Raw genomic sequence first — 24102 nt, 5'->3', positions numbered from 1 at the left:
GCTCTTAATGAAATGGCAGTTGCTTTTAATGATGTACTACCAATTCCACTAATCAAAGCGTTAATCACATCACAGTCAGGCAGATCAAGATTCTGCATAAGCTCTATTTTATGAAGAGCATAATCTTGAAATGTCTCTTTCGCGAAGTTCTACTTACGCGCTTCGACTTTCTGCATGGTCACAAAGAACGGGACACGACGACGAAATCTATTCGTTACTGCTTGTTTGAGCGATGACCATGAGTCGTTAATTGTTCCAGCGTCCAAATCGAACCATTTACGCGCGGATTTTGTCAGCTTGCTAGAAGCAGCTAGCAAAGTGACGTCATCAGATACTCCATGTATTCGCGCGATGCGTTCTACTTTTTTCAACTACAGTTCCACGTTTTCTTCTTCCGATCCACTGAAACTGGGAATTTGTGACGCCAACAAATTGACTGCTTGAGCGGCTGATGCCGTTGAAAGAATAGAACCACCTCTTGACAGGCCAGAGGTGTTAAAGTTCGGAATAGCACTCACGAAACGATTTTGCCCACTTGTAGGATCAATGTTTTGATCAAAACCGTACGGTGAAATCGGCGGGTTAACGGGCCTTAGTGAGGCTTGCGGAATAATCGGCGGAACAACCGGCGGAACGACCGGCGGAAAAACCGGCGTATTAACGAGCCTTGATGAGGCTTGCGGAATTGCACTAATCGCAACTAGCATTTGTTGCATCATGGCGCACAAACGCGACAATTCACTTTGTGACGGCGCGGCTGAGTCACTCGGCCCTGCAACGGATGTTTCGGCACGAGGATTTTGCGTCGTTAAAGCGGCACTACCCGCACTAACCGTAATATCACTTCGCGGAAACGGACCAGCCAATGACGGCGGTGGATAAAGCGAATCGGTATTTTGCGGTGGCGAGACACTGTCCGTAGAAACCGCACTTTCATTTAATTGTTCATTGTCCTGAGACGACCCGTGTCGTTCGTAATATGACATGATTTGGTCAATGAGACTCGAACGCGAATTATCACGCGGTAATATCTGAAGGCGAAAAGCCTCAGCACAAAGCTCTTCGAACGAGAGTCTGTCCAAGTAATGACGATCCATCGTCAATTACTAATCACAAGCGTTTACTACAGAGGCGAATAAGTCACTCACACGAAATGGCGACTCAGCACTACGAACGCGACGTATCACGAAATGGCGATGTTCACACGACCACGTGTAACGCGCACAAATATTGTGTTTGCAGGACAAACGGAAAATAATCCTGGATAGGAATGACAGGATATTCCGATAAACGAACTAAGAAGACGGGAGGTTTAATAATAACAATTATCAATCTTATCCCACTTCTGAAATATTAACGTACCCGCTGTAAGCGTTACGTTAGGTAATTACGCGATACGTACGATGCACCACCGATGGGTACGGCACGTACATCTACGACCGACACTATTCTCACAATAGCAATGGCGATACCGATAATTACATAAATGTCCACTCGAAATTACTTATCGAGGATCTGTCAGGATCAAAAGGCAGGACGGTATATTAGGTGCAAACACAATAATACAATAACGATATTTATTAATATCATTAACACTCGCGTACATACATCGTGGTACTGATTACCAAAAAACACGACGGACGTGTTGTCACACGAACTGCTCAAACGGCAATTCCCCGGCACACATGCCGTGACACGCTCAAGGATCGCCTATTGCATCAGCTAATCCTGATTGGCCCTTATTAAGGATATTCCTACGCCTAGGTCGCTAGACGCAGCGCATTAGATAACTCGCGCGTGGTCGCGAGGACCGCGGGAAAGGGGGTACAGTGACGCTCAATCGGCGGCGCTGCACCGCATTGCTTACATTACGAAGGCAAAATTGCTTCATGGTGAAGTAATTTATCGCATGGATCTAAAAAATAGTAATACATATGTAAACACGCATGTATTAAATGTTGTTTATGATTTGGAAAAAATGTGAGTTATTATATTAGTGATATCTATTTGAATAAATTTCAATAATTGGTACATTATACCTGTGCATGTATCGTGAGGAATGGTTATAGAAGGAGGCGGTGTCATTCTCTGTGTAGATTCGCTATCGGAATGGTCAGTGACATCTTGGCTTTTGTGCTTTTTTCTTCGTTTACCTTTTCCTAGCTGGTAATATGATGTGTCCGTCTCTGAATTTGATTTCTTTTTCGCATAATTTAAAGCTTTCTGATAGGAATCTGCAATTAAAGAAAGTTACAGTAAAGACAGAAAGATATACTTTTAATGCATTTAGGATTGAAATCATTATTCGTGTTCTGCCTCTTGTGATGACTTATTTGGTTCAATTTGTATTAAAGACAGATCTTCGACATGTCATAAAGTTCTTTACAAATCATTGAATTATTAAATATAAAAATAAACTGGGTATTTATTTTTGCAATTTATATATTATCAACTTGAACAATTCTTACCACTTTGAATCAAAACTTGCACTCTGTACTCTTTCCAGCTGCTGTCCGGTTGTATATTGTTCCGAATATATTTCCTGGGATTTTTAGGCGGCCATTTACATAAAGTCTTTTGCTTATTCAATACAACTAGCCATGAAATTGGTACAACTTCTATTTCATGTAGTTGTTCCACAAATTCTACGACAGACCATATCTGGAACCCATATGCATTTAATTTCTCGCATATGGAGGCCATATCAAATTAAATTTTTAATTAAACTATATTAATATTTGAACTACTATATTAGTATATTTAATTACAATATTTAGTATTAGTTATATTTCATATTACATTTTATATTTTGTTATATTTTAAATATTTATATTTTAATTTATATTTATATTTTATATTTATATTCATGTTTTATTTATATTTATTTTTGTAATTATATTTTACTTTTATATTTATATTTTTAGATTGTTATTTTTGTTATACTTAATGTTATACTTTATATTTTTATTTATATTTCATATTTTATATTTCACATTTTAATATTTTAACATTCTGCAGTAAAAAATTATTTGAAAGCCTTTCTAAAAGTACCCTTTGTATTTTAATCTAATTATATTATTTTAATTATGTAAGTTTTAATTTTCATTTACACATTGGCTATGTATTATCGGTAAAATAATAAAGCCATTATTGTACGGATATTTGATGCACTTCATAAGTATATTATCAATATTAATTGTATAAGAATCATTAGCCAAGTTTTGCACATGTTGAATATGGAATAATTGAGAAGAACACGGTGAATTAAAAAATAATTTAGATGCGATAAATCTTTTTCCTTTTACAAATATTTCTGACGAATCATTATTTTTACAAATGTCTTCAATGCAAAAAACAGATTTGTCTTTCAATATGACACAATTATCTGGATTCGATGTATTTAATCTATACTTTTCAATATCAATCGCTTTAAAATAAGTATAATTTTGTCCATTCTGAACTTGGATTCTATATTGTTTCCGTAATATTGGATATTTCTCATCATTAACTTGTCCCACTTGTTCTTGTTCTTTGAGTCTGTTACAAATTTGCTGTAAAGGATATCGTGATGTGTGTTTTTTTTTAATTTCGAACAAATAATTTTCAAATTTGAAGCAGCTAAAATTTTCTAGTGGACCATGTTCAACACAATCTGCAGGCAAATGTATTAGACCATGTACGTTATGAGTGAGATATTCATGTCCATAAATTATTGTATATTTCTGTACAAAATATTGTAAGAGTTCTAGAGCATATTTATTATATGTTAAATATAATTCAGAACTGTTTAAAATTCTAATGGCACACGATAGAGCCAGAAAATGTTCATATACATTTTTGTTTGCTATGTTTTTTAATACAACAAGTCCGGTATACAATAGAAACAGTCGTAATTCTGTGGCTTTATAATATTCTATGTCTTCCAAACTTCTTGGTAATCTTACAAAGTCTGTTGGCAAATAGTTTCTAAATAATAATAGCTCATCGTTAACTTTTTTTTTATCACTTTCAGATAAACAAATATTTTTTTTTCCTTTTATCAACAATATTAAAATTCGTTTCATAACCCCCAAATATATAAGATGCATACCATCGAGAGGTACTTGTGATACTAAACCCATATTCAATTTTTCAAAAGGGCTTACACCTTTATGAAATTCTTCGTCCAATTTATCTTTAAAACTTATATCATTTCTTAGCTGTCTATTATTCTCTAAAAATACAACTTTTCCATTAATAAAAGTTCCTTCTTCGGTACATTTAGTACAACTAGAGTAGCCTGTGTGACCTTTAATGCATAGAACAAACGATTTTGCTGGAGCATCGCAGAGAAGTTTACTAACTTTTATTTTAACATTTATCTTAAAACCATTTTTTTCTAAGTTCACAAACTCGTTTATAAAAGCATTCATAAATTGATGTGCATCAGCTGGTTTTTTAAACCCATGGTAAATTCCAACAGTAAATGGCTTTCGCCATTTTTCACTAATAGTATACAAATTTATATAACAAAGAATTGGCCAAAATTGACTGCCTGAACTTCTCGATATTGGCAAACCATCAATATTTATGCAGATAGGTAATATTACTTCATTATAATCCAGAAATAGTTTTTCTAAAATAAAACTACTGTTAAGTATTCTGCGTAATCCATTTTCTATTCCCAGATGACAGTAAAAACCAGGATAGATATTTATAATTTCATAAGGACATGAAGTAGGTGTTTTCAAAAGCGTTCGCGAGTCTTTTGGAAATTGTGGAAATGGCAATCTTAGTATACTCAATAAATCATTTATAGCACATTGACTTAGTAAGTGTCTATATTTCAAGATCCATTGTTGAATCGCATTTATTATAAAATCATCAACTGCAGGAAGTGTGCCACATCGTTCTTCAAACACTGACGATTCATCTTTATATATATTATCGTCATCAATATTTTCAATATATTGTATCGACTCTAATAAATCATTATCGACTAAAGAATTATCCTGAGAAGCAGGAGGTGCTTCATCAACGGTATCGCTTCTTACATTATCGACGAAAACATTATCACCCGTTATAATATTGACGGAAGAGTTTTTATCACAAGAATTCTCATTTTGTATAAATTTTTTAATATTATCTGTTTGTATTATTTTCCGATTAATTTGTAACATTTGTATTAAATCTTTTTTTATTACTCGCCGCAAATGTCTTTGACTTGTAAAACATTTCTTGAATTATTATTTAGTCATTATTATATATTACACAGTCATACAAAAGTTGTTTAAATGTTTAATAAACGAGAATGCTAAAAGTACATCACACGTCGCACAATCTAGAATGATTGAAATATTGCAGGTTATGTATAAATCTTATACACGTGTTTACATATGTATTATTAAAAATATCAATTAATATCCTTACGTTTGCTGAATTCTGCAGGTTACTTGCACTATTCGAATGCATATTTATTACACGTAGATAAATTTTGGCTCTGTGTTTCTAATAAACGAGAATGCTAAAAGTACATCACACGTCGCATGACCTAGAGAATGATTGAAATATTGCAGATTATGTATAAACTCTTATACACGTGTTTACATATATATTATTACAAATATCAATTAATACTTACGTTCGCTGAATTCTGCAGAGGTCACTTGCACTATTCAAATGCCTATTTTATAAAACTTCACGGTATATAACACACTACTAAATGAAACTGCAATGCGTACCAAGGTGCCTTGCTACATACACAGGCTATAGATGCGCATAATGGCGGAGGCAGTGTCGCCACGCGCGAAAAACCCGCGGTCCGTTTAACAACAATGACTGAACGTTTAATAGCCCGTTCGTCTTGCTCGCTTTTTTGTTGAAAGCATCAGTTTATCTTTCTTGCTCATTACACAGTGAAAAAAGATAGAATGACACTTTCAGCACGAAAGCGAGCAAGACAAACTTAGCTTACTTGTTAAAACATTTAATCTAGTATTACTGATACTTAAGTATATTGATTAGTAATACTAGATATGTTATTGCAATGTTTTTCGATCTTCCAAAATAAACGTTTTACATGAAAGATTCATGTAACGTTCTATTATGAATGTTTTAGAAACGTTTCATATATAACGTTAAACTAACAGTTTTAAATGTTACTAATGACACGTTAAAAAGGAAATGTTCTCTAAATGTTGTAAAACGTTTACTATGTGACGTTACAAACTGGATGTTGCTTGAACGTTATGCAACGTTTCATTTTAAAAGTTCTAAATATTTTTTTTAATTACCGAAATGTAATATTCTTGCGACGTTCCATAGACTTTAGAAATAAAACGTTTTACCACAACTTCTATGCAACATTGCATAAATATTTATTATGAAATGTTTTAAATAAGATATATTTTTCTCGAATGTAACATCACCTGAAGGTTTCATGTTTAGTGGGTATAGTTTAAAATAGTATTTTTAATATTTATTTAAAATATAAGATTTTATTGTATAAAATGTATATATAAATTTTATATACCTTTTTCACTTGACTCTCCTTCTTTCTTTTTCTCCTTTTTCTGTCTTCTATTCTCTTTTTCTCTCTTTCTCTCTCTCTCTCTCTCTCTCTCTCTCTCTCTCACTAATATTCTTTATTTTCTTCTATATTCTGTCAGATTTTAATAAAAAAATTAAGAAAATGTACATTTTAACATTTTATATCATTTTTTTCTTTAAAATATAAAATTAATTTTAAAATTCTTAATTTATTAAATATATATTAGGTACCGCGGAAAGTTCGTGTCGTTTTTTCCGATGAACGACATCTCTTAGAAAAACGACACGAACTTTCCGCGGTACCTAATATATATATACATACATATATTTTATTTACCTTCTTTATTCGACCTTCTCTCTCTTTTTCCCTTTTCTATCTTCTATTTTCTCTTTCCAAAATATTAATTATTATATATATATAATATAATATATATACTCCAATTACTCCAGTAAGTGTCAAATCTGACGTGACAAATATATATTGTCAGGGAGCAGAATAAATAATGTCCGCGAAAACAATTTTGTTTATTATCGATTTGTTGTCATAGTAAATGTTGTCATAGTAAAATACAACAAACATTATTAATCAACATGGAAAGCGCACAAGCCACCAGCTCAAAAATTAATAAGGGAGGAATAAGAAAAAAGTAAGTAAAATAATAATATTATTTTACAATACAACTTTTATAATACAACATTTTATAATACAACATTATGTACATCTTTATTTTTCAGAATGTCAAAACTGGGGATAAATCCGGATAAAGAGTTATTGGAAGACGACCTATTAAAAGACGTAGACATGGTGGAACAAGACATTCAGCTGCACGATGCAGCTGAAAAAATCAAAAAACTTGAAGAAGAATTAGAATCTTTAAAAAAAATAGGTAAATACATTACACATATTAATACAAATGTTTGAACGCATTTTATTTAACTACAGATTTTTTACTTTTTGCTGTTGAGTTAAATAACGAAAAATATCAGGATTAATACACAATGATCTAGTCTTGCGCAACACGCAATTATTCGACAATCATTAATTAATATCTCAATTATTATTTTTAAAATTACAGAATAGCAAATGATTATTTATTATTATATTTTTACATTTGCTATTCTGTAATTTTTAAAATAATAATTGAGATATTAATTAAGAAGGATTGTCGAATAATTGCGCGTTGCGCAAGACTATATATATATGTATATATAACTAATTAAATAATTTTTTCAAAATTTACAGTAGCAAAGAAAAAGGAAAATGAAGAAAAAGGAAAGAAGGAAAACGAAGAAAAAGGAAAGAAGGAAAACGAAGATGAAAAAAAAAAGGAAGAAGAAAAGAGTAAAATGGAAAATAGATTCACAAGTGAGTAATACATAAATATAATATTAAATAAATAACAAATAATAAAATAAATAAAATATTAATAACAAACTTTTTATAGGACCAAGATGGAACAGAGGTGGTAGGGGTCAACGTAACAATAAGAATTCTTACAAAAAGCGCGGTGGACGCACATTTATTTTTAACATGTGATTTAACATATAATATTTTATATTTAACATATAATATTTACTCTGTATTATTAGGAATTATTTTATGTTCTGTATTTTGAGAAATTCGTAGCAATATTTTTTTAGGTTCTGTATTGTTTCTATTCGGTATTGTAGCAATCCATACATGTTCCAACGTATTGTTATCAACTAGTTTATATTGTGTATGTTGTGTATTATTAGCAATTTGTCCATATTCTGTATTGTTAGCATTTGAAAGAGTAATAATTCTCATAGCGATTAACACTAATTCACCATTTAATAAAAGTTTTCGGAGTACCATATTAATGTAATTTTGAATTCTGATCTGTAAGAAAAACATTGTAGTTTGTAGAAAAGAAAGACATATGTAACATTCAGTCCTTAATTTTTATAAAACAAGAAAAGATAAATATTGAAAAAAATTGCACTTATTCATGCCGTAAAAAATTTTATCAAAAAATTATGTAAGGAACATAATACACACTGAAAACTTTTTTTTAAACATAGAAATAGAGAACGTGGAATATATAAAATATACATAATTTTCGAATATAAATATAATAAATGTAATTTTAGTTTTTTTTTAAATAAACATGTTTTACAGACAACAAGGCTTCACACGCATATATTTTCTTAGACGAATGAGATAGACTCAATTTTTTTTAAATTGTTTCTTTAAGCTGGACGTAATTATCATATATGTGGCACGTACCTATATATTTGATTAACATGAGAAATTCATAGCTTTTAAATTTTTTGTAGTTTGTTTGTTTTTCTCAGGAATATACTTAAAGTATGCAAAATATTATCCAAATTGTTTGAAATTGAAAAATATAACTGTTGATTTTAGAAATATCGAACTAATGCATTCCTAATAAATTTATGATAAATGTTAAAATAATTTCTTCGACAAATACAATTAATCGTTGTGTATCTTGTCATGCAATGTAAGGATAAGAGAACAAATGTTAAGAGAAATATCAATGTCGGTAAATTTGAAATATGTGCTTTCGAGAAACTAAAACTATACGCGTGATTTATATGTATTCTTCTATATTTTAAAAGTGAAATATAGAAGAAATATAAAACAAAAAATTATTTGTTGTTAGTTACTCACCTATATATATTAATTAAAATAGAAGTGTTTGTTGCAATGCGCAAATTTGTAAGAATAATACGCCTAATACCGCTTCCAATTGGGAACGTCAAGAGACATATAAACCTATTCGCGATATTTCCATATCAAACAATCATCGAACACTGAGGAAGATATCGGTGACATACACACTTTATGCCATGTAAACAGCGTTAAGAAGCTCACACTGAGCATGACGCTACTTATCGATGGATGAGAATAGAAATTAAAAAATGTAATGAACATATATACGTAAAGTACAAAAATTAAATTGCCACGCAATTGTAATATTGAATATATAATATTTTCAAATAAAATTAACGTTTTGTGTATATAATAAAATTAATCATTCATGACAAAAAAATTTAATTTATTCAATTTCTTTATTGACTGAGAGCGTAGATAGTCTTAGTTTTTACAATATAATACAAATACCTTATGTATTATAAAATTAAATTCTAATGAAAATGGACTATTTTATCGTTGTCAGATGTCCGTCCATGTCCTTTGTATACGTATTTTAAATGATAATTGTTTTTGTCACTAACGTAATCCTTTTTCATTACTCATCAAAGAATGCAAATATCTGCGTTATTCAAAATTTATAGCATTAGAAATAGCAATAATATAAGGGTATTAAAAATAATTAAAAACAAAAATTAAATAATTATAAATACTTAGATATTATTTAATAAAATCGAAGAAAGAGAATTACAACAATTACCGATACATGATTATGGCTGAGAAACAGTGAAGTAAGTCTTCCACTGACTTAAATGTTTCGCTATTTATTATATTTACTGATACTTAAGTAATACCCGTAGTTGTTGACAAGTCTTACGTATTCCAATTTTCGTTTCTTTATTTTTTTTTCAACATCTCTTGCTATTTGATATCGCTTTTTCGATGAATATTTGGTTATCTAAAACAAATTTTTTGAATAATATCAATACATACAGATCTCTACATTGCAATTTGATAGAGTACAGTGCATAGTATTGTATACATAATTCACATCAAATATGTCATATATGTAATAAATATATGTAGACATAAAGCTTTATATTTAGATACCAGGAAATGGGTATGTTAGTGTAAAGTGCAGAAAGTATACCTCGCTCATGTGCTTTTGCTCGTGCACATGTGTAATAATTACAATGAATGTTGCAATTACTAGGTGCGCAACTAAGTTTCCGGGTTTCACACATGAATGGCGCTAACGATACATGTAGTCGATATACATGTCTAAAGTTGTGTTTTTTTATTAACTTGGACATCTGTCAACAATAACCAGTTATAATACCAACACATATCGCAACGCAAAAATTTTTTTTCTAACAATAAAGATGTCGAGTTTTGTGCCAACTAAACAGCATTTGCGGGAAGCTTTGCTTTTCTGCTTCAACTTGAAAGAAAATGCAGCTGAAGCAGGTCGTTTGCTTAAGAAAGCCTACGGCAAACATGCACCATCGAAAACTACCTGTAAAGATTGGTTTAAACGCTTCAGAAGTGGCGATTTCGACACTGAGGACAAGGAGCGCTCCGGAAGACCAAAAACATTTGAGGACGCCGATCTGCAAGCGTTATTGGATGAAAATGATACGCAAACACAAGACAACAACAACTGATAAATTTGAACCATGCATTGCTCGAAAAACGGCCAGAATGGGACACGAGACACGAACGAGTAATATTGCAGCACGACAACGCTCCGTGCCATCGCACTTCCATCGTCCAGGACACCATCAAAACGCTGAAATGGGATCTGCTACCGCACCCGCTGTATTCACCAGACCTGGCCCCTTCCGATTATCACTTGTTCCGGTCGATGGCGCATGGCTTGGCTGGGCTACACTTGGCCAATTTCGAAGAAGTGCAGAATTGGTTGGATGAATGGTTTCGATTCAAAGACGCGTCGTTTTATCGTCGCGGTATTCATGTATTGCCAGAGAGATGGCAAAAATGTGTAGCTAGCGAGGGACGATATTTTGAATAAACCGTTTTTTGTATTTCTCTTGAAATTTTCCATTTTGCATTGATAAAAAAAACCCGGAAACTTAGTTGCGCACCTAGTAAGTCATTTCTTCTACAAAAACAGAGAAAAACTAAAAAACTGATAAATTTAATAGTTGTGACAAATATTAATAAATAATTATTATAATATATTTAAATGATTAAGAAATATATACAGAGTATATTTAAGAAAAACGTATATTTAAAGAAAAATGTTATTACCTATTTGAATCGAAAGTAACTTTTTCAACAATACTGAAAACAAAATTATACAGTTCAACTTGTTTTGCATGTTTTGCAACACTAAAAAAAAATGCATATTCGGGCTGAGCTCTGCGCTGTATTAATTCCGTTAAATAATGGCGAATGATAGCAAGATCTTCAGAGCAAGATAGGTATTCTAAAAATCTTTCATCAAACGTTGCATTCCATTTCTTCCATATCTCGTTCCAAATAGCGTGGTTCATTGGTATTAAATTATGACAGTATGTTCGTTTCATCTCCATCGAATTTTTGCATTACAAAAAAATATCTTATTGCTACAAATTTGCTTACATTTTGAAATTTTAATTATAAAATAATTTATTCAGCATGATACAAAAATGCAACAACATTCTGATGAAATAAATATTATACTTATAAAGTAGCTTACGAGTTGTCTTCAGAATATTTAAACTCTTCTAATAATTTCGAAGCAGCATTTCTTCGGCACTCAGAAATACCAAGAATACATGCCCATTTTACAGCTTCTTGTCTTAAATATATAGTGAGAGTGTGGTCTGTCTATTCGTCAAAGTATCCTATTTTTGTAAGAAGTCCATCTATTCTGTTTTTCATTGTTTCCTAAAAATCGTTAAACTTCAATTTAACACTGTTTATTTTCGTTTATTTAATATATTTTATTTTATTTAGTATGTAAAATGTAACTTTTTTTTATGGAAATCTATCATTACCTACCATTATCAAATTACCATATTCAAGTGGAAACATACAAGTAAAAGATTCGAAAACTTTAATCATAGGATACCATGTAACAAAATTAGTATCTCGTATTACGAAGTTCGTAATATATATATACTTATACACTTATTTCACTTAATACGAATTTCTAACAAATTTAGTCACTCGCACTACACTGCTCTGGATACTCTTAAGTATACATAGTGCAAATGGCCAAATTTGTTAGACCGAATTCACTATAATTACTTTTTTTTTATTTTAACACTTTCTGCACTGAAAGGTTATGTAAATGCCAAACAAACGTAAGCGCGCGCCGCGCGGCTTCTCAGCGCCATCAGCGCACCTAACGTCAGAAACTTGCAGATTCCACCATCTGCACAAAGTACACTTTCTGTCCACTAATTAACTAACTACAGAATACTGAGAGTGTACACTTCTGCACTTTAAGATCGAAAAAAATTTTTTTTATGAAAAATACTATTATTTTTGATATACACTATCTTTATTCGTCTTCACAACACGTTATCGGTCGTAAAATGTATAAACATTTTACGACCGATACTAATATATAAATGTAATTAATATATACATCAAAACTGCGAGCTGACAGGTCTGAGCGCCGCCATGTTAGAATAACGCTGACCAATAAGACACGAGCGACATACATCTCAACGCGACATCCTAGCGAGATGATGATTTTCTAGATTTCTCGACTTTGAATGCATATATTTATTTTTATAAAGCACACAGAGCAAAAACAAGCAGACTTTTCTTATGTAATTTGGGTATGCGCTATCGATTGAGCCTATTGCCAACTTAATCGGCCCAGCCGTTATCGAGATCCGATAATCTCGGCTCGTCTCAACTTTCGGGCTCGCGTAAAGATACACGGTCGGTCTTGCGCTTGCGTTGCGCGCTGCGCGTGAACTTGGCGCGAGACACTACCGTATCTCTTGAAATGTAGATGCGACTACTTTTCGGTACATTTCGTGCACTTTCTTGTTTATTTAAAGTTACTAATGCTTCGATCCACTTCTCCTTAAGACTTGGATTGCTCGGAAATCTATTATTTATATGTATGTAATTATTCTCTCGAATTATATAAACATCACGTTATTTTATTAAGATATTTAATATGTTTATTATAATATGCGACAAGACAAAATAAAAACACTAAAATAGTATGTAAATGAATAATAATAACTTAAATTATTAATACTTTGACATTAAAAGTTAAAATTTCAGTGAGATAGATATTGATTTCTTCATTGATTTAAGCAGATAAATATTTTTACTTCGTAAACTACACATTTTAGAAAGTATTCTAGTATTATACAGATTAGAATCACACAAACTATAATATACCCAAAAAATCGCAAACTGATATCATTATCGTCATGTTGACGTTTATATTTTGAACTATTGCACCTTTCCACAAAACAATAACGACCCATTTTTTAATTGTATAAAATAAATAAACTGATGAGGACTCCGGCTGTTGATCGTTTTCGATCATGCTTTGTATTGTGTGACGCATGTGACGTCATGATATTTTAGTTCTTAGGTAAGGGCCATGGTGGCGTTGTTCATTACACTCTTATTTCACTACTAGCAGAGAGACTGAAGCCCCTTGCACAATGCCAGGCAACAGGCAATAGGAACAGGGAACAGGAATAAGAAATAAGAAATTATCGCTCCCAATGCAGAATGATGCGATAGCGACAAGAACCAACCAATCAGAACTTTTGAATTTTGTCGGCTGCTTCGTAGTGTTTATAATTGATCCCAGCAACGTGACGCAAAAATATTAAATATTAATATTAATATTTAATAAAATATTAACATTTTAAGGTTTTTATTGAACAAAGTAAGTTAAATATATACTCATACATACACACACGTGTATTTATATAATTCTGTATATATAATACTATATGGTTTTTTTATTAGTATATTTTCTTTAATATACTTTTTAGATAATTTTGCTATGAATGACGAAAACATGATATTATTTCTCTGTACAATGCAAGTAGCTAGCCTAGCATTGTACACTGTATGGAAGACGAAAAAATCCAAATGTTGGAGGAACAGGCGATGGTGGGTTCGTCCCATCAATACTCGACGTGCACAGTATGGTGATTTCGCAACTTTATTTGCGGAGTTGAAAAAAGATGAAGATATGTTTTTCCGGTATATGAGAATGGATGTGCCTACATTTTATGAATTACTGCGACTAGTGGGTCCGTTTTTGCAGAAAAGAAGTATCAGAACTCCGATATGTCCAGAACAACGTCTTGCAATAACTCTGAGGTATAGATTATGTGTTTTAAAATAATAAACTGTACATTTTATGCATGGATTGAATTTTGGAAAGTTTATCAACTTTGTTACAGATATTTAGCAACAGGAGACCAGATGCTATCTGTAGCTTTAGCATACAGAGTAAGGAGAGTCCACTGCTCATATGATCGTCAAGGAAACATGCTCTGTTATAGCGGATGTTCTGATGCCGATTTATGTGAAACATCCCACAAAAGAAGAATGGATGAAAATCAGCAGCGATTTTTTAGAATTATGGAATTTGCCAAACTGCGTTGGAGCAATAGATGGCAAGCACATATCTATCCAAGCACCTCCGAATTCTGGCTCAACATATTTTAATTATAAAAAGACTTTTAGTATTGTGCTGATGGCTGCTTGTGATGCTCGATATAAGTTTACACTGTTCAACGTTGGTGCGTATGGCAGTGAAAGTGATAGCGGAATTCTTTCTAGATCAGATTTTGGAAAATCTCTATACTCAGATACGCTCAACATACCTGGAGGCACTACTCTTCTACCAGGAAGTGATAAGAAAGTATTTTATTATTTCGTTGGGGATGAAGCATTTCAAATGTCTACACACATGATGCGACCTTATCCAGGGAGGTCTTTAAATGAACAAAAGAGAATTTTTAATTATCGATTATCCCGAGCCAGAAGGATAATTGAAAATACATTTGGAATCTTTACAGCCAGGTGGAGAATATTTCTAAGATCAATATGTGCTAGTCCAGATGTTGCTGACCGATTGGTGCTAGCAGCAATTTGCTTGCATAATTTTTTAAAAACTAAAAATGATGAAAAAGTCCCGCTGCAGCAAAGGTATTGTCATCCCCAATTTACAGACAGAGAAACGGAAGAAGGGGATTTAATAGAAGGAGAATGGAGACAACAGACACAAATTGATCAAATAAGACCTATGAGAAATGCAGGAGCACATCGAGCCACTAGAGAAGCATATACAATGCGCGATACTCTTTCATCATATTTCATGACAGCAGCTGGGGAAGTTCCTTGGCAATATGAATACATACGTCGAGGGCAACATCACGATGTACCTTAAAATTTCTATTTATATTTGATGATTTAATATTTTTTTCTTATTATCTAATATAACTTGTATTATATTCTGTAGTAAGTACTGTAATAAGTAATATTTAACTTTTTTTCCATTTATATATATATATATATTCCATTTTATATATTTTTTTATACTTTTATATGTGTGATTTGTGTATATAAATATATGTACATAAATATAATATGTGATGACTATTATATAGAAAAATACAGTAAATACTTTTATATGCAAAAAATAAAATTGTTTTTTATTAAAAGCCAAATAAACTTTTATTTCTAAGAAACTATAGTATTTAAAAATATATTTGTAATTAAAATAAATTTTTCTTGTATTGTAATGAAACTTAATTTCTCTAGTATTTCAAATTAAAATTAATTTCTCCTGATATTATAACAAAATTAAAACTTTTAAATTACATAATAATAATAATAAAAATAAAATATAATATGAAATAACGGATTTTAAATAAAATTAATAGAAATGTTTAAATAAAATTAAGAGAAAATGTTTAAAAGTATAGTAATTTCATAAATTTTTGCTTTAATTCACTTTTACGCAGTTCTATTGCCGCTTGAAGCTCTGCTGTGACGAGTTTTCCTATTAGAACATCTGTATCGTCGTTTACCGCTTTCTTCTGGGAACACACTTCAGCTGCCATTGTACTTAAAGTATGATTCATTTGATGGAACGCTGTTTCCACCGGGTCAAACTTCCGCTTTTTAAAAACTCTCTGCTGGTTCCCCGAAAAGCAAGAGAGTGGTGGACTGACTAAATCCGATCTCTCCGAAACAGGTGTTTGAGAACGATATGAAGATGTCGATGACTGCAAAGGAATATTAAAATTAGTAAATTTTACACTTTCTTAGAATCAGTTGATTCAATTACTCACGACTCCAAATTACTTACCAATGAAGTTTCTTCATTTGCTACAAGTGGCACTGTGTGGCTTATTCCTTTCGACAATGTATACTGGCCGGATATTGAAGCTGATGTCTTGTGCTGTAATGTGAGTAAAACGAATTTTCAAAACATATTTCTCTAGTAAGATAACATTGATAAAAAAAACTTATCGCACATTGGAGTCGTCATTGGCGAATATTTCATCTTTCTGAATGATCATTGAATGTTTATTTTTCAACAATGTCTCACTGATACTGCTTGATTGCTTCATACAGTTGACATTAGAAAAGCCTCTGAAATGATAAATCGTTGTTGAATATACTTTGTTCAAATTTATTAATAGATTTATGACTGAAGAAACAAAACAAACCTTCTTTGAGGTATATGTCTCTCTAAGAAATTGAGACTGTCAAACAAGACCCATTTTTGTCTTGTAGGTTTTTGAGCTCCACTCCTCGTCTCTTGCTCCCGCAGCTGCCTCTCTTTGCTGAAGCGTTGGCGAAGACGTAGCCATCGATTCTTGCACTCTATAACTATATTATACACGTCAAATATTAACAACTATAATCTTATGATATGTAAAATGGTAATGAGACAGAATGGAGACTGAAACGCAGAAGGGCTATCTCTGATAATGAGACTCAAAGTCAGTAAAAGGTTAAATTAAAGTTTACTTACGTGTAGTGTTCAAAGTAGTGGCAATTTCTGTCCATGCATTTTCCTTCATATTCGCATCTTTATAATTGTCTACTCTTTTATCATAAAGATATGGGCGAGCACGAACTAAGTCAATTAATAATTCATCACCATATTTTATATATTTATTGGAGTTTTCATCGAATGATTCCAATTCGTCGCTAAAATACCTTTCCTCGTCCTCGTCGAAACGACTGGAATAATCACGATGATCCATCATTGCTTCTGATAAAAGTCTTGTACATGTGCATACACGCGCCAAGAATTCGTAAATTAACCTATAACATCCGAACGCAATGATTGGTTGGCAACAGGCAACAGGCACAGAATTTCCGACGTGACGAAAATTCTATGTCTATTTCCTGTGTCACAGTCTATTCTGCATTGATATATAGTTTCTGGTATGTTGGTATTCCTTGTTCCTATTTCTTATTCCTATTCCCTGTTCCTATTGCCTGTTGCCTGGCATTGTGCAAGGGGCTTGAGAGTGGACATGCCCGCATTTTTCGTGTTCTGTGGGCTAGCGCCTCTATGTGCACAAAACGTGCACATTGAACTACGTAGCCAATGTCCACGAATCCCGTAGGTAATGTCCACGATCTTTTGGGTCTCTTTCGTGCTATGTCCACGACTTTTTGGTTCCGATATGTGCTATATCTACAAAGTGTCGGTAATGCATACTTGTAAAACATGATTATGTATATCAATCAGATTTGAAATATAAATACACACGTATTGTAAGTACATGTATTGTAGCATTTATTTTTGCATTTACAGTTTATTTAGCAAAAGATCAGTTATTTTCAATAACCTGTGTAATTTGAAAATGTACATTTAAATTATTTTAATAAATTACTTCTATAATTTCGTGTGTGTGTGTGTGTGTGTGTGCGTGCGTGTGTGTAAATAAAGTATTGCATTTTTGTTAATATTTCAAAAGATGATAAACTCTTATAGATATTTCATACAGTAATGACCAATAACTTATTTTGAATATTAAAAGCCAGGGTTGGGCGTTTACACGTAAACTATAATAGATGTAAAAATACATATTAAACACGAATGCAAGCTAGACAGTAAAAATAATCTTTTTATTTATAATTTGAGAGGATTATAGTCATGAACCGCCGCAAGCAAGTGTGCACTGCACAATGTTTCATTTAACAATTAAGTTTTAAAATCTAATTCTATATTCTTAACACTACACATACACAAAATTTTGTGTGCTTGTTCTGGAAAACTTTAATTTTTTCTAAAACAAATATTGTATATCAATTGAAAAAAACCGTGTCATAAAACTTGAAACTATATTGGTCGGATCGAATACTTGTTTATTTTTTAAAATATGACTACCCTAAAAATTGCTCTTTTTAAAAATTGTGTACTTACCAATCCTTTATAAATCAGATATTGTCAAAAATTATTTAAAAAATGTTATTTATAAAAGATTAATAAATAAAAATATGCAACAAAAATAAATGAAATAATGAGACAACAAAGGACTTTTTGAAATTTTTTAATTTGGAAATTCATAATTTACAGTTCAATATCACAGAATCGTAAAAAAAATTTGAAACATTGTGGTTTATAATTACAGAAAAGCAGGTCATAACAATTCTTTACACGATTTCACGTCACAAAATTATTCGCTCACGCTATGAACCGACTAAAACAAATGCAGTCTACTAACTTCGATGGGTATTTGTTTCTGATTGTTGCTTAAGATAGTCAGTATAACATAGAAAAGCATTCAGTAAGCATCGATTTTCATTTATAATTTCTCGTTTCAATAATTCATTATTATGGGCAGAAAAAGCAAAGAAACAAATCTTGAAGTTAGGAAATTAATTATTTTTTATTGAAAAAATAGTAAATCTTTAAGAGAAATTGGAAGTATTTATATAGTTTTTTAGTTTTATATTTAAAAAGTTTATGAAACATATTTAACATTTATTAAATAAAATATAATAAATAATCAGTGGACAATGGAAACAATTTATGATAAATGTGCTTATAAAAACTGTCGTAACGGACGATATACTACAGGTTCACATTTATTTAGATTTCCATCAAAGCAAGATGCAAGACAAAAATTATGGATACGCAACAGTGGTAAGTTTTGTTTATAAGTTATTTTTTAAAGGCATACTTTTGCATATTTTTGAAATCGTGTTTATAAAAATAAGAAATGTTTCTTTAAATGATATAAATATATCCATTGATAATGTGTTGATGTATATACATTTAACAGCAAAATTAAAGCATCACCCGTTCTGCCCTCCAAATTTCAAGAGATTTATAATTTCGTCAAAAGTAGGCATAATAAAATGTTCTGAGAAGCATTTTACAACTTGAAAGCTTTACTTTTGATCGGTATTTTAGTAAATGACTTACTGATTTTTTACAAAGCTACATTAAATATAAATAGAGATGCGTCAAATTTAAAAATTTTTTACTTTGAGAAGTTCCAATGCGTGATTTATAAATCGCATACAAATGCGGTTTACATTATTTGAAAGCGTAAATCTTTACCTTTAATTTATTCGTTTGAACGTTGTGCAATTTTTTCAACAAATTATTCAATGTTAAAGTAAAAAAAATCATTTTTGCTTCAATATTAACACTTTCAAAAGCTATAAACCGCATTTGTGTGCGATTTTTAATTTATGTCATGGAACTTTGTAAAGTTTATACAAAAATTTTGAAATTTAACGCATTTTGCATTGTTTATTTGTATCCGTATAGTTTCGTAAAAAATCAGTAACTTGTTTAATAAAGTACCAATCTGAAAAGTAAAGATTTCAAATTTAAAATTTGAATATGGAATATTTCATTATGATCATTTTTGACAAAGTTACACTCTTTCGAAATTTGCCTATTTTTAGAGAGCAGAATGAGTGATACTTTAATTTTGCTGTCGAATGTATAAGTAAAAATAGCAATCTTAAATTTGTTTACAAAATGATTTAAAAATGATACTCTTAATTCGAGTTTTGATATCTTGTGGAGCAAAGTTATTTGATATTTGATTTTTAATAGGCTAAAGAACGTATTACGAATTTATGGATAAAATAAATTAAGACTTTTGTTATTCTGATATTTTTCTGGTAATTATATATTGCCCAATAGAGAGGTGATCTCGGCATCTTTCGCGCATCAATATTGTTGCGCTCGCAGAACGATATTTCACGCACACGTTAACGGAACTCGCGAAATCAAGAAAATACAACACAACACTTCAAATAACAAAGAACACTTTAATATATAACACAGAACTCGACAATTAGTATCCGAAAATACAATTAAAATATCGGAGCCGTCGCACACGTCCGCCCGAGCAGACAGCACCCAAAAATCTAACGTCTCATAGTTTATTTACAAACAATCCATAGTGACGTCTAAACAAAATTACCATGGAGATTGTTTATAATATTTCAGCTGCTTGAAACAGCTTCTTGAACAGTTGCACGACCGATCGATATTATCGATCGGTCTCTCAGCTGACTGCACACAGCATCAGCAGTGAAAAAGCACGGGCGTAACAATATGTATTTTAGTGCTTGCTGAATATGTAAAGATTTCACAAAAAATTAAACTTTTTGATATAAAAAGTTTATAAAAAAAACATTAAAGAATAGTTAAATAAAGTACAATATAAGCGCGTGCGGATAAGATCAGCGGAATTTCGAGCCCAAGCACATCTCACGCACACACGAAACGCTGTACCTGTGTGACGCGCGCTCGGCTAAAAATAAGTTCAGCGGGTCGACCGAGCGTAACAGATAGATAGAATTGACGGCCCGGATCAAAGAATTCGCCCAGCGCTTGAAATCCTGTAAAAGTATTGTCCAAATGTCTCAGAGCATGAAAATTTTGAAAGTCGCAACATTAATTTTTTTAAATATAGGCTTGTAGAGATCGACAAGACGGAACTTTTTTCTATTTGCAGTATTGTTTTTTTGTTTGATGCTTATTTTTAATAATAAAAATAAAAAACTGAAAAATTTTTATCCCCAAATTCAATAAGATTTTAAGATATAAATCGTCGTAATTTGGCCAAATTTTATTGAAATTGTTTGAAATTTGATATACGCATGCAGTATAGTCTAGCGATGCCTACAAAACAATAAAGAAGCTGAAAATCGCCTATTGTTTAATAATAATTAATTGCAAATTGAGGCCAATCGGTAACCACGTTTTTTTAGTTTCGCCGACAAAAAGTATCGAGGGAACTTGAAATTTGGAACAACTTCCAGTGATACATTTGTTCCTCACTACTGAAGGAAGATTTCTGGAAATTTTCAGATTGATTCATTGAAAATTTGCGGAAATATGCATTTTATAAGAAAACATGCGACACCGGCAATGATAGCTTTGTGAGCGCTGAGCACCATCAGGCAGCGTACTCGCCGTTCGGATTTCCAGGACTCGATTTTATAATGATTTTTTAATGGTTATACATTTGAACAATCGCTCACTTCCCACGAAATATCGAAATGATGAACTATTATTTATACGATTTCTTAATTATTTGTGAGAAAAACTTTTTTTTAATATAATATATTTTTGAAAGTACAGTTCTTTGAAAAGGTTTTTTATGAGGAAAACTTTTTTTAAAAAAACAATTTTTTGGAAAGATTTTTTTATAAAGAAAACTTTTTTTTAATATAACAAGGCGTGTACTTGGCGCCCTTTTTTTACCTTTTTTTAAAAAAAAGGTTTTTTTGTGAGATATCATTTCTTTTTTTTAGTAAAAATAATTTTAATAAATATGATTCTTTTTTTTTAGTAAAAATAATGGTAATAATATCCCACCATCACTCCCGTCATATTTTCAATACGACGATCCTCTTTTTGATTATAGAAATCTTAATTTATACAAACCTAATAATTTTTTTTTATATTTCACAACATGTTTTATAAGAAAATTATTAGTGATTATAAAAAGGGTATAAAAAACCATCTGTATTTCTAAGTTATTGCGTTTTTTCATATATAAAAACAGATTACTTTTGATCAAATTTCTGTAAGAATGATAAAAACATCTTTAGCACCTCTAGGCCATTGTCTTTTTTTAATTAGCGTATCGTCAGCTTCAATCCAAGTGTTAGACATTTCTTCTCTATAAACATTACATACCTTCCGATTCCACCAATGTGCACAAAGTACACTTTCTGTCCACTAACTACAGAATACTAACAAGGGAACGTTCACAAGTGTCCCCTCCTCCGATTTGATTCTCCTTGAAATATGTTGTAAAACATACAATTTGAGGAGACACGTATTTTTTTATAGCGGCCCTAACTCAAATTTAAGGGATTAAACACTCCTTTGAAAAAAAAACGGTTTTTTTCTTTATGTGTAACTATCGCCAAAACCGTAGGAGATAAAAAAATATTTCAAATAGAAGTTGTATGGCTTGTAATGGGCTTTATAACTGTGTAGTTAAATTTTCAAAAAATAAAATTTTTATTAATTTACCTCCACCCCTTGTTATTATTTTTTCGAATTTCAAAATTTTTGTAATGACAAAAGTTGTAGCATTTTTTTACGCTGAATTCAACCATATATGATTTTATTATGTTTCGAAATTACATCTTTCAAAAATGAGTCATCAGTATCACATTATATGCGTCGTGCTGCATGACCGTTTATACCGCACTTGTGTTGTGCATAGTCGCAAAATAAATATAAAAATGACATGTTATTATATATTTGAGAAAGAAAAGTTAACTAAAATTGTTGCTAAAGCATCCCTTCCACATTACACTCTTATAGATAATTGCTGCATTTCGTGCGCAGCGCGTTGTTATATGCAAGTTAGCTATCAGCGCATATTACACTTTGAAGTTTTGCTTGCAGTGACCACGGGAAAATAATTTATGCAGTTGCATGTTGCAAACTACATATTTTTTCTTGAAAGCAACTATGTGTTTTCTTTATACCAATTGATTCGTCTCATTATTTTATGCATAAAAGTATTAAGGTAAGATTCCCAAAAATTGAATGTTTTACAAGATATTTTGTATTTTATGTCAAAATACTGTAATTTACAAGCCTCATAACTCGAAAAGTACTTAATGAAAAATAACTTCATTATAGTGTTTCGAAAAGCTCTTGACACCAGCTATTAGATTTTGGAATCAAAAATAGGGGTTTCTATTTAAAAAACCTAACCTAACCTTGAAATGACCTTGAAGGTCAAGCTCAAGGTCAAATTGAAGGTCACCGTTGAATTCCTCGTTGAAAATTACTTCAGAAATGACCTTGACCTTTTTCAAAAATACCTTACATAAGAAAATATTCAGCCGTCCCGGGACTTAATTGACACCCTGTATATATATAAAAGCTTATTTATTGTATCAATATATTATAATTATACTTATAATATACATTTTATATTTCAAGATTTTATATACCATAGTTTAAAAAAATCGTAGTAATTTAATAGAATGTAATAGTATGTAGAATATATCGCAGTATATTAAAATTATTGAAAAAAAGTAAACTGTACAGAATTTTATATTTCAATTCATTGTCAGTCAAGTCGGGCCAAGAGGGTAGAGTCAGGGTGGATATATGTTGAATAGATTGATTCATTCACTGTTTTCGTTTCATAAATTATTTTTCCGTGGTCACTGCAAGCAAAACTTCAAAGTGTAATATGCGCTGATAGCTAACTTGTATATGACAACGCGCTGCACACAAAATGCAGCAATTATTTATAAGGGTGTAATGTGGAAGGGGTGCTTTAGCAACAATTTTAGTTAACTTTTCTTCCTTAAATATGTGATAACATGTCATTTTTATATTTATTTAACGATTATTGCGCAACACAAGTGCGGTATAAACAATGCGTCATGCAGCGCGACGCATATAATGCGATACTGATGACTCATTTTTGAAAGATGCGATTTCGGAACATAATAAA

The 24102-nt window shown here is 31.3% G+C and overlaps 2 protein-coding genes, 1 long non-coding RNA gene and 1 pseudogene across 5 annotated transcripts in view; 2 read left to right on the top strand and 2 right to left on the bottom strand.

Annotated features, from left to right (window-relative positions):
• LOC105668082 (uncharacterized) overlaps positions 1-5988 on the bottom strand; it is a 28525-nt gene extending 22537 nt beyond the window's left edge. The window contains exons 1-5 of one of the 2 annotated variants that reach the window (XM_012360265.2): positions 5621-5988; positions 5410-5530; positions 2469-2661; positions 2040-2234; positions 1564-1915 (exon numbers count right to left, since the gene is read on the bottom strand). In XM_012360265.2, coding sequence (XP_012215688.2) covers positions 1869-1915; positions 2040-2234; positions 2469-2661; positions 5410-5451 — 477 coding nt within the window. In that variant the 5' untranslated portion in view covers positions 5452-5530; positions 5621-5988 and the 3' untranslated portion in view covers positions 1564-1868. Of the gene's footprint in view, positions 1-1563; positions 1916-2039; positions 2235-2468; positions 2662-5409; positions 5531-5620 lie in introns of those variants that run through there. The other variant, XM_067358361.1, reaches the window with a different exon arrangement.
• A 453-nt stretch (positions 5989-6441) lies between these two features.
• On the top strand, positions 6442-8115 carry LOC137000835 (uncharacterized). 2 transcript variants are annotated; one of them, XM_067358362.1, is made up of 4 exons: positions 7071-7175; positions 7264-7415; positions 7772-7894; positions 7974-8115. In XM_067358362.1, exons 1-4 carry the CDS (start codon positions 7120-7122, stop codon positions 8063-8065), a joined length of 423 nt encoding a protein of 140 aa, XP_067214463.1. In that variant the 5' UTR covers positions 7071-7119; the 3' UTR covers positions 8066-8115. The 2 variants fall into 2 exon arrangements, with proteins under 2 accessions (XP_067214464.1, XP_067214463.1); XM_067358363.1 differs by lacking the exon at positions 7974-8115 and having other exon boundaries at positions 6442-7175; positions 7772-7950.
• A 4186-nt stretch (positions 8116-12301) lies between these two features.
• Positions 12302-15207, top strand: LOC137000698 (uncharacterized; annotated as a pseudogene).
• A 505-nt stretch (positions 15208-15712) lies between these two features.
• On the bottom strand, positions 15713-16822 carry LOC137000836 (uncharacterized). Its single transcript, XR_010891006.1, has 3 exons — positions 16651-16822; positions 16482-16574; positions 15713-16398 (listed from the first exon to the last, which is right to left on the bottom strand). It is a non-coding gene; the product is annotated as an uncharacterized lncRNA (long non-coding RNA).
• Between the last annotated feature and the right edge of the window lie 7280 nt (positions 16823-24102).

The sequence above is a fragment of the Linepithema humile genome, chromosome 6 (genome assembly GCF_040581485.1).
Source record: "Linepithema humile isolate Giens D197 chromosome 6, Lhum_UNIL_v1.0, whole genome shotgun sequence".
Taxonomy (NCBI): Eukaryota; Metazoa; Arthropoda; class Insecta; order Hymenoptera; family Formicidae; genus Linepithema; species Linepithema humile.
The sequence above is the reverse complement of the archived record's forward strand: the minus strand, read 5'-3'. Positions and strand labels throughout refer to the sequence as shown.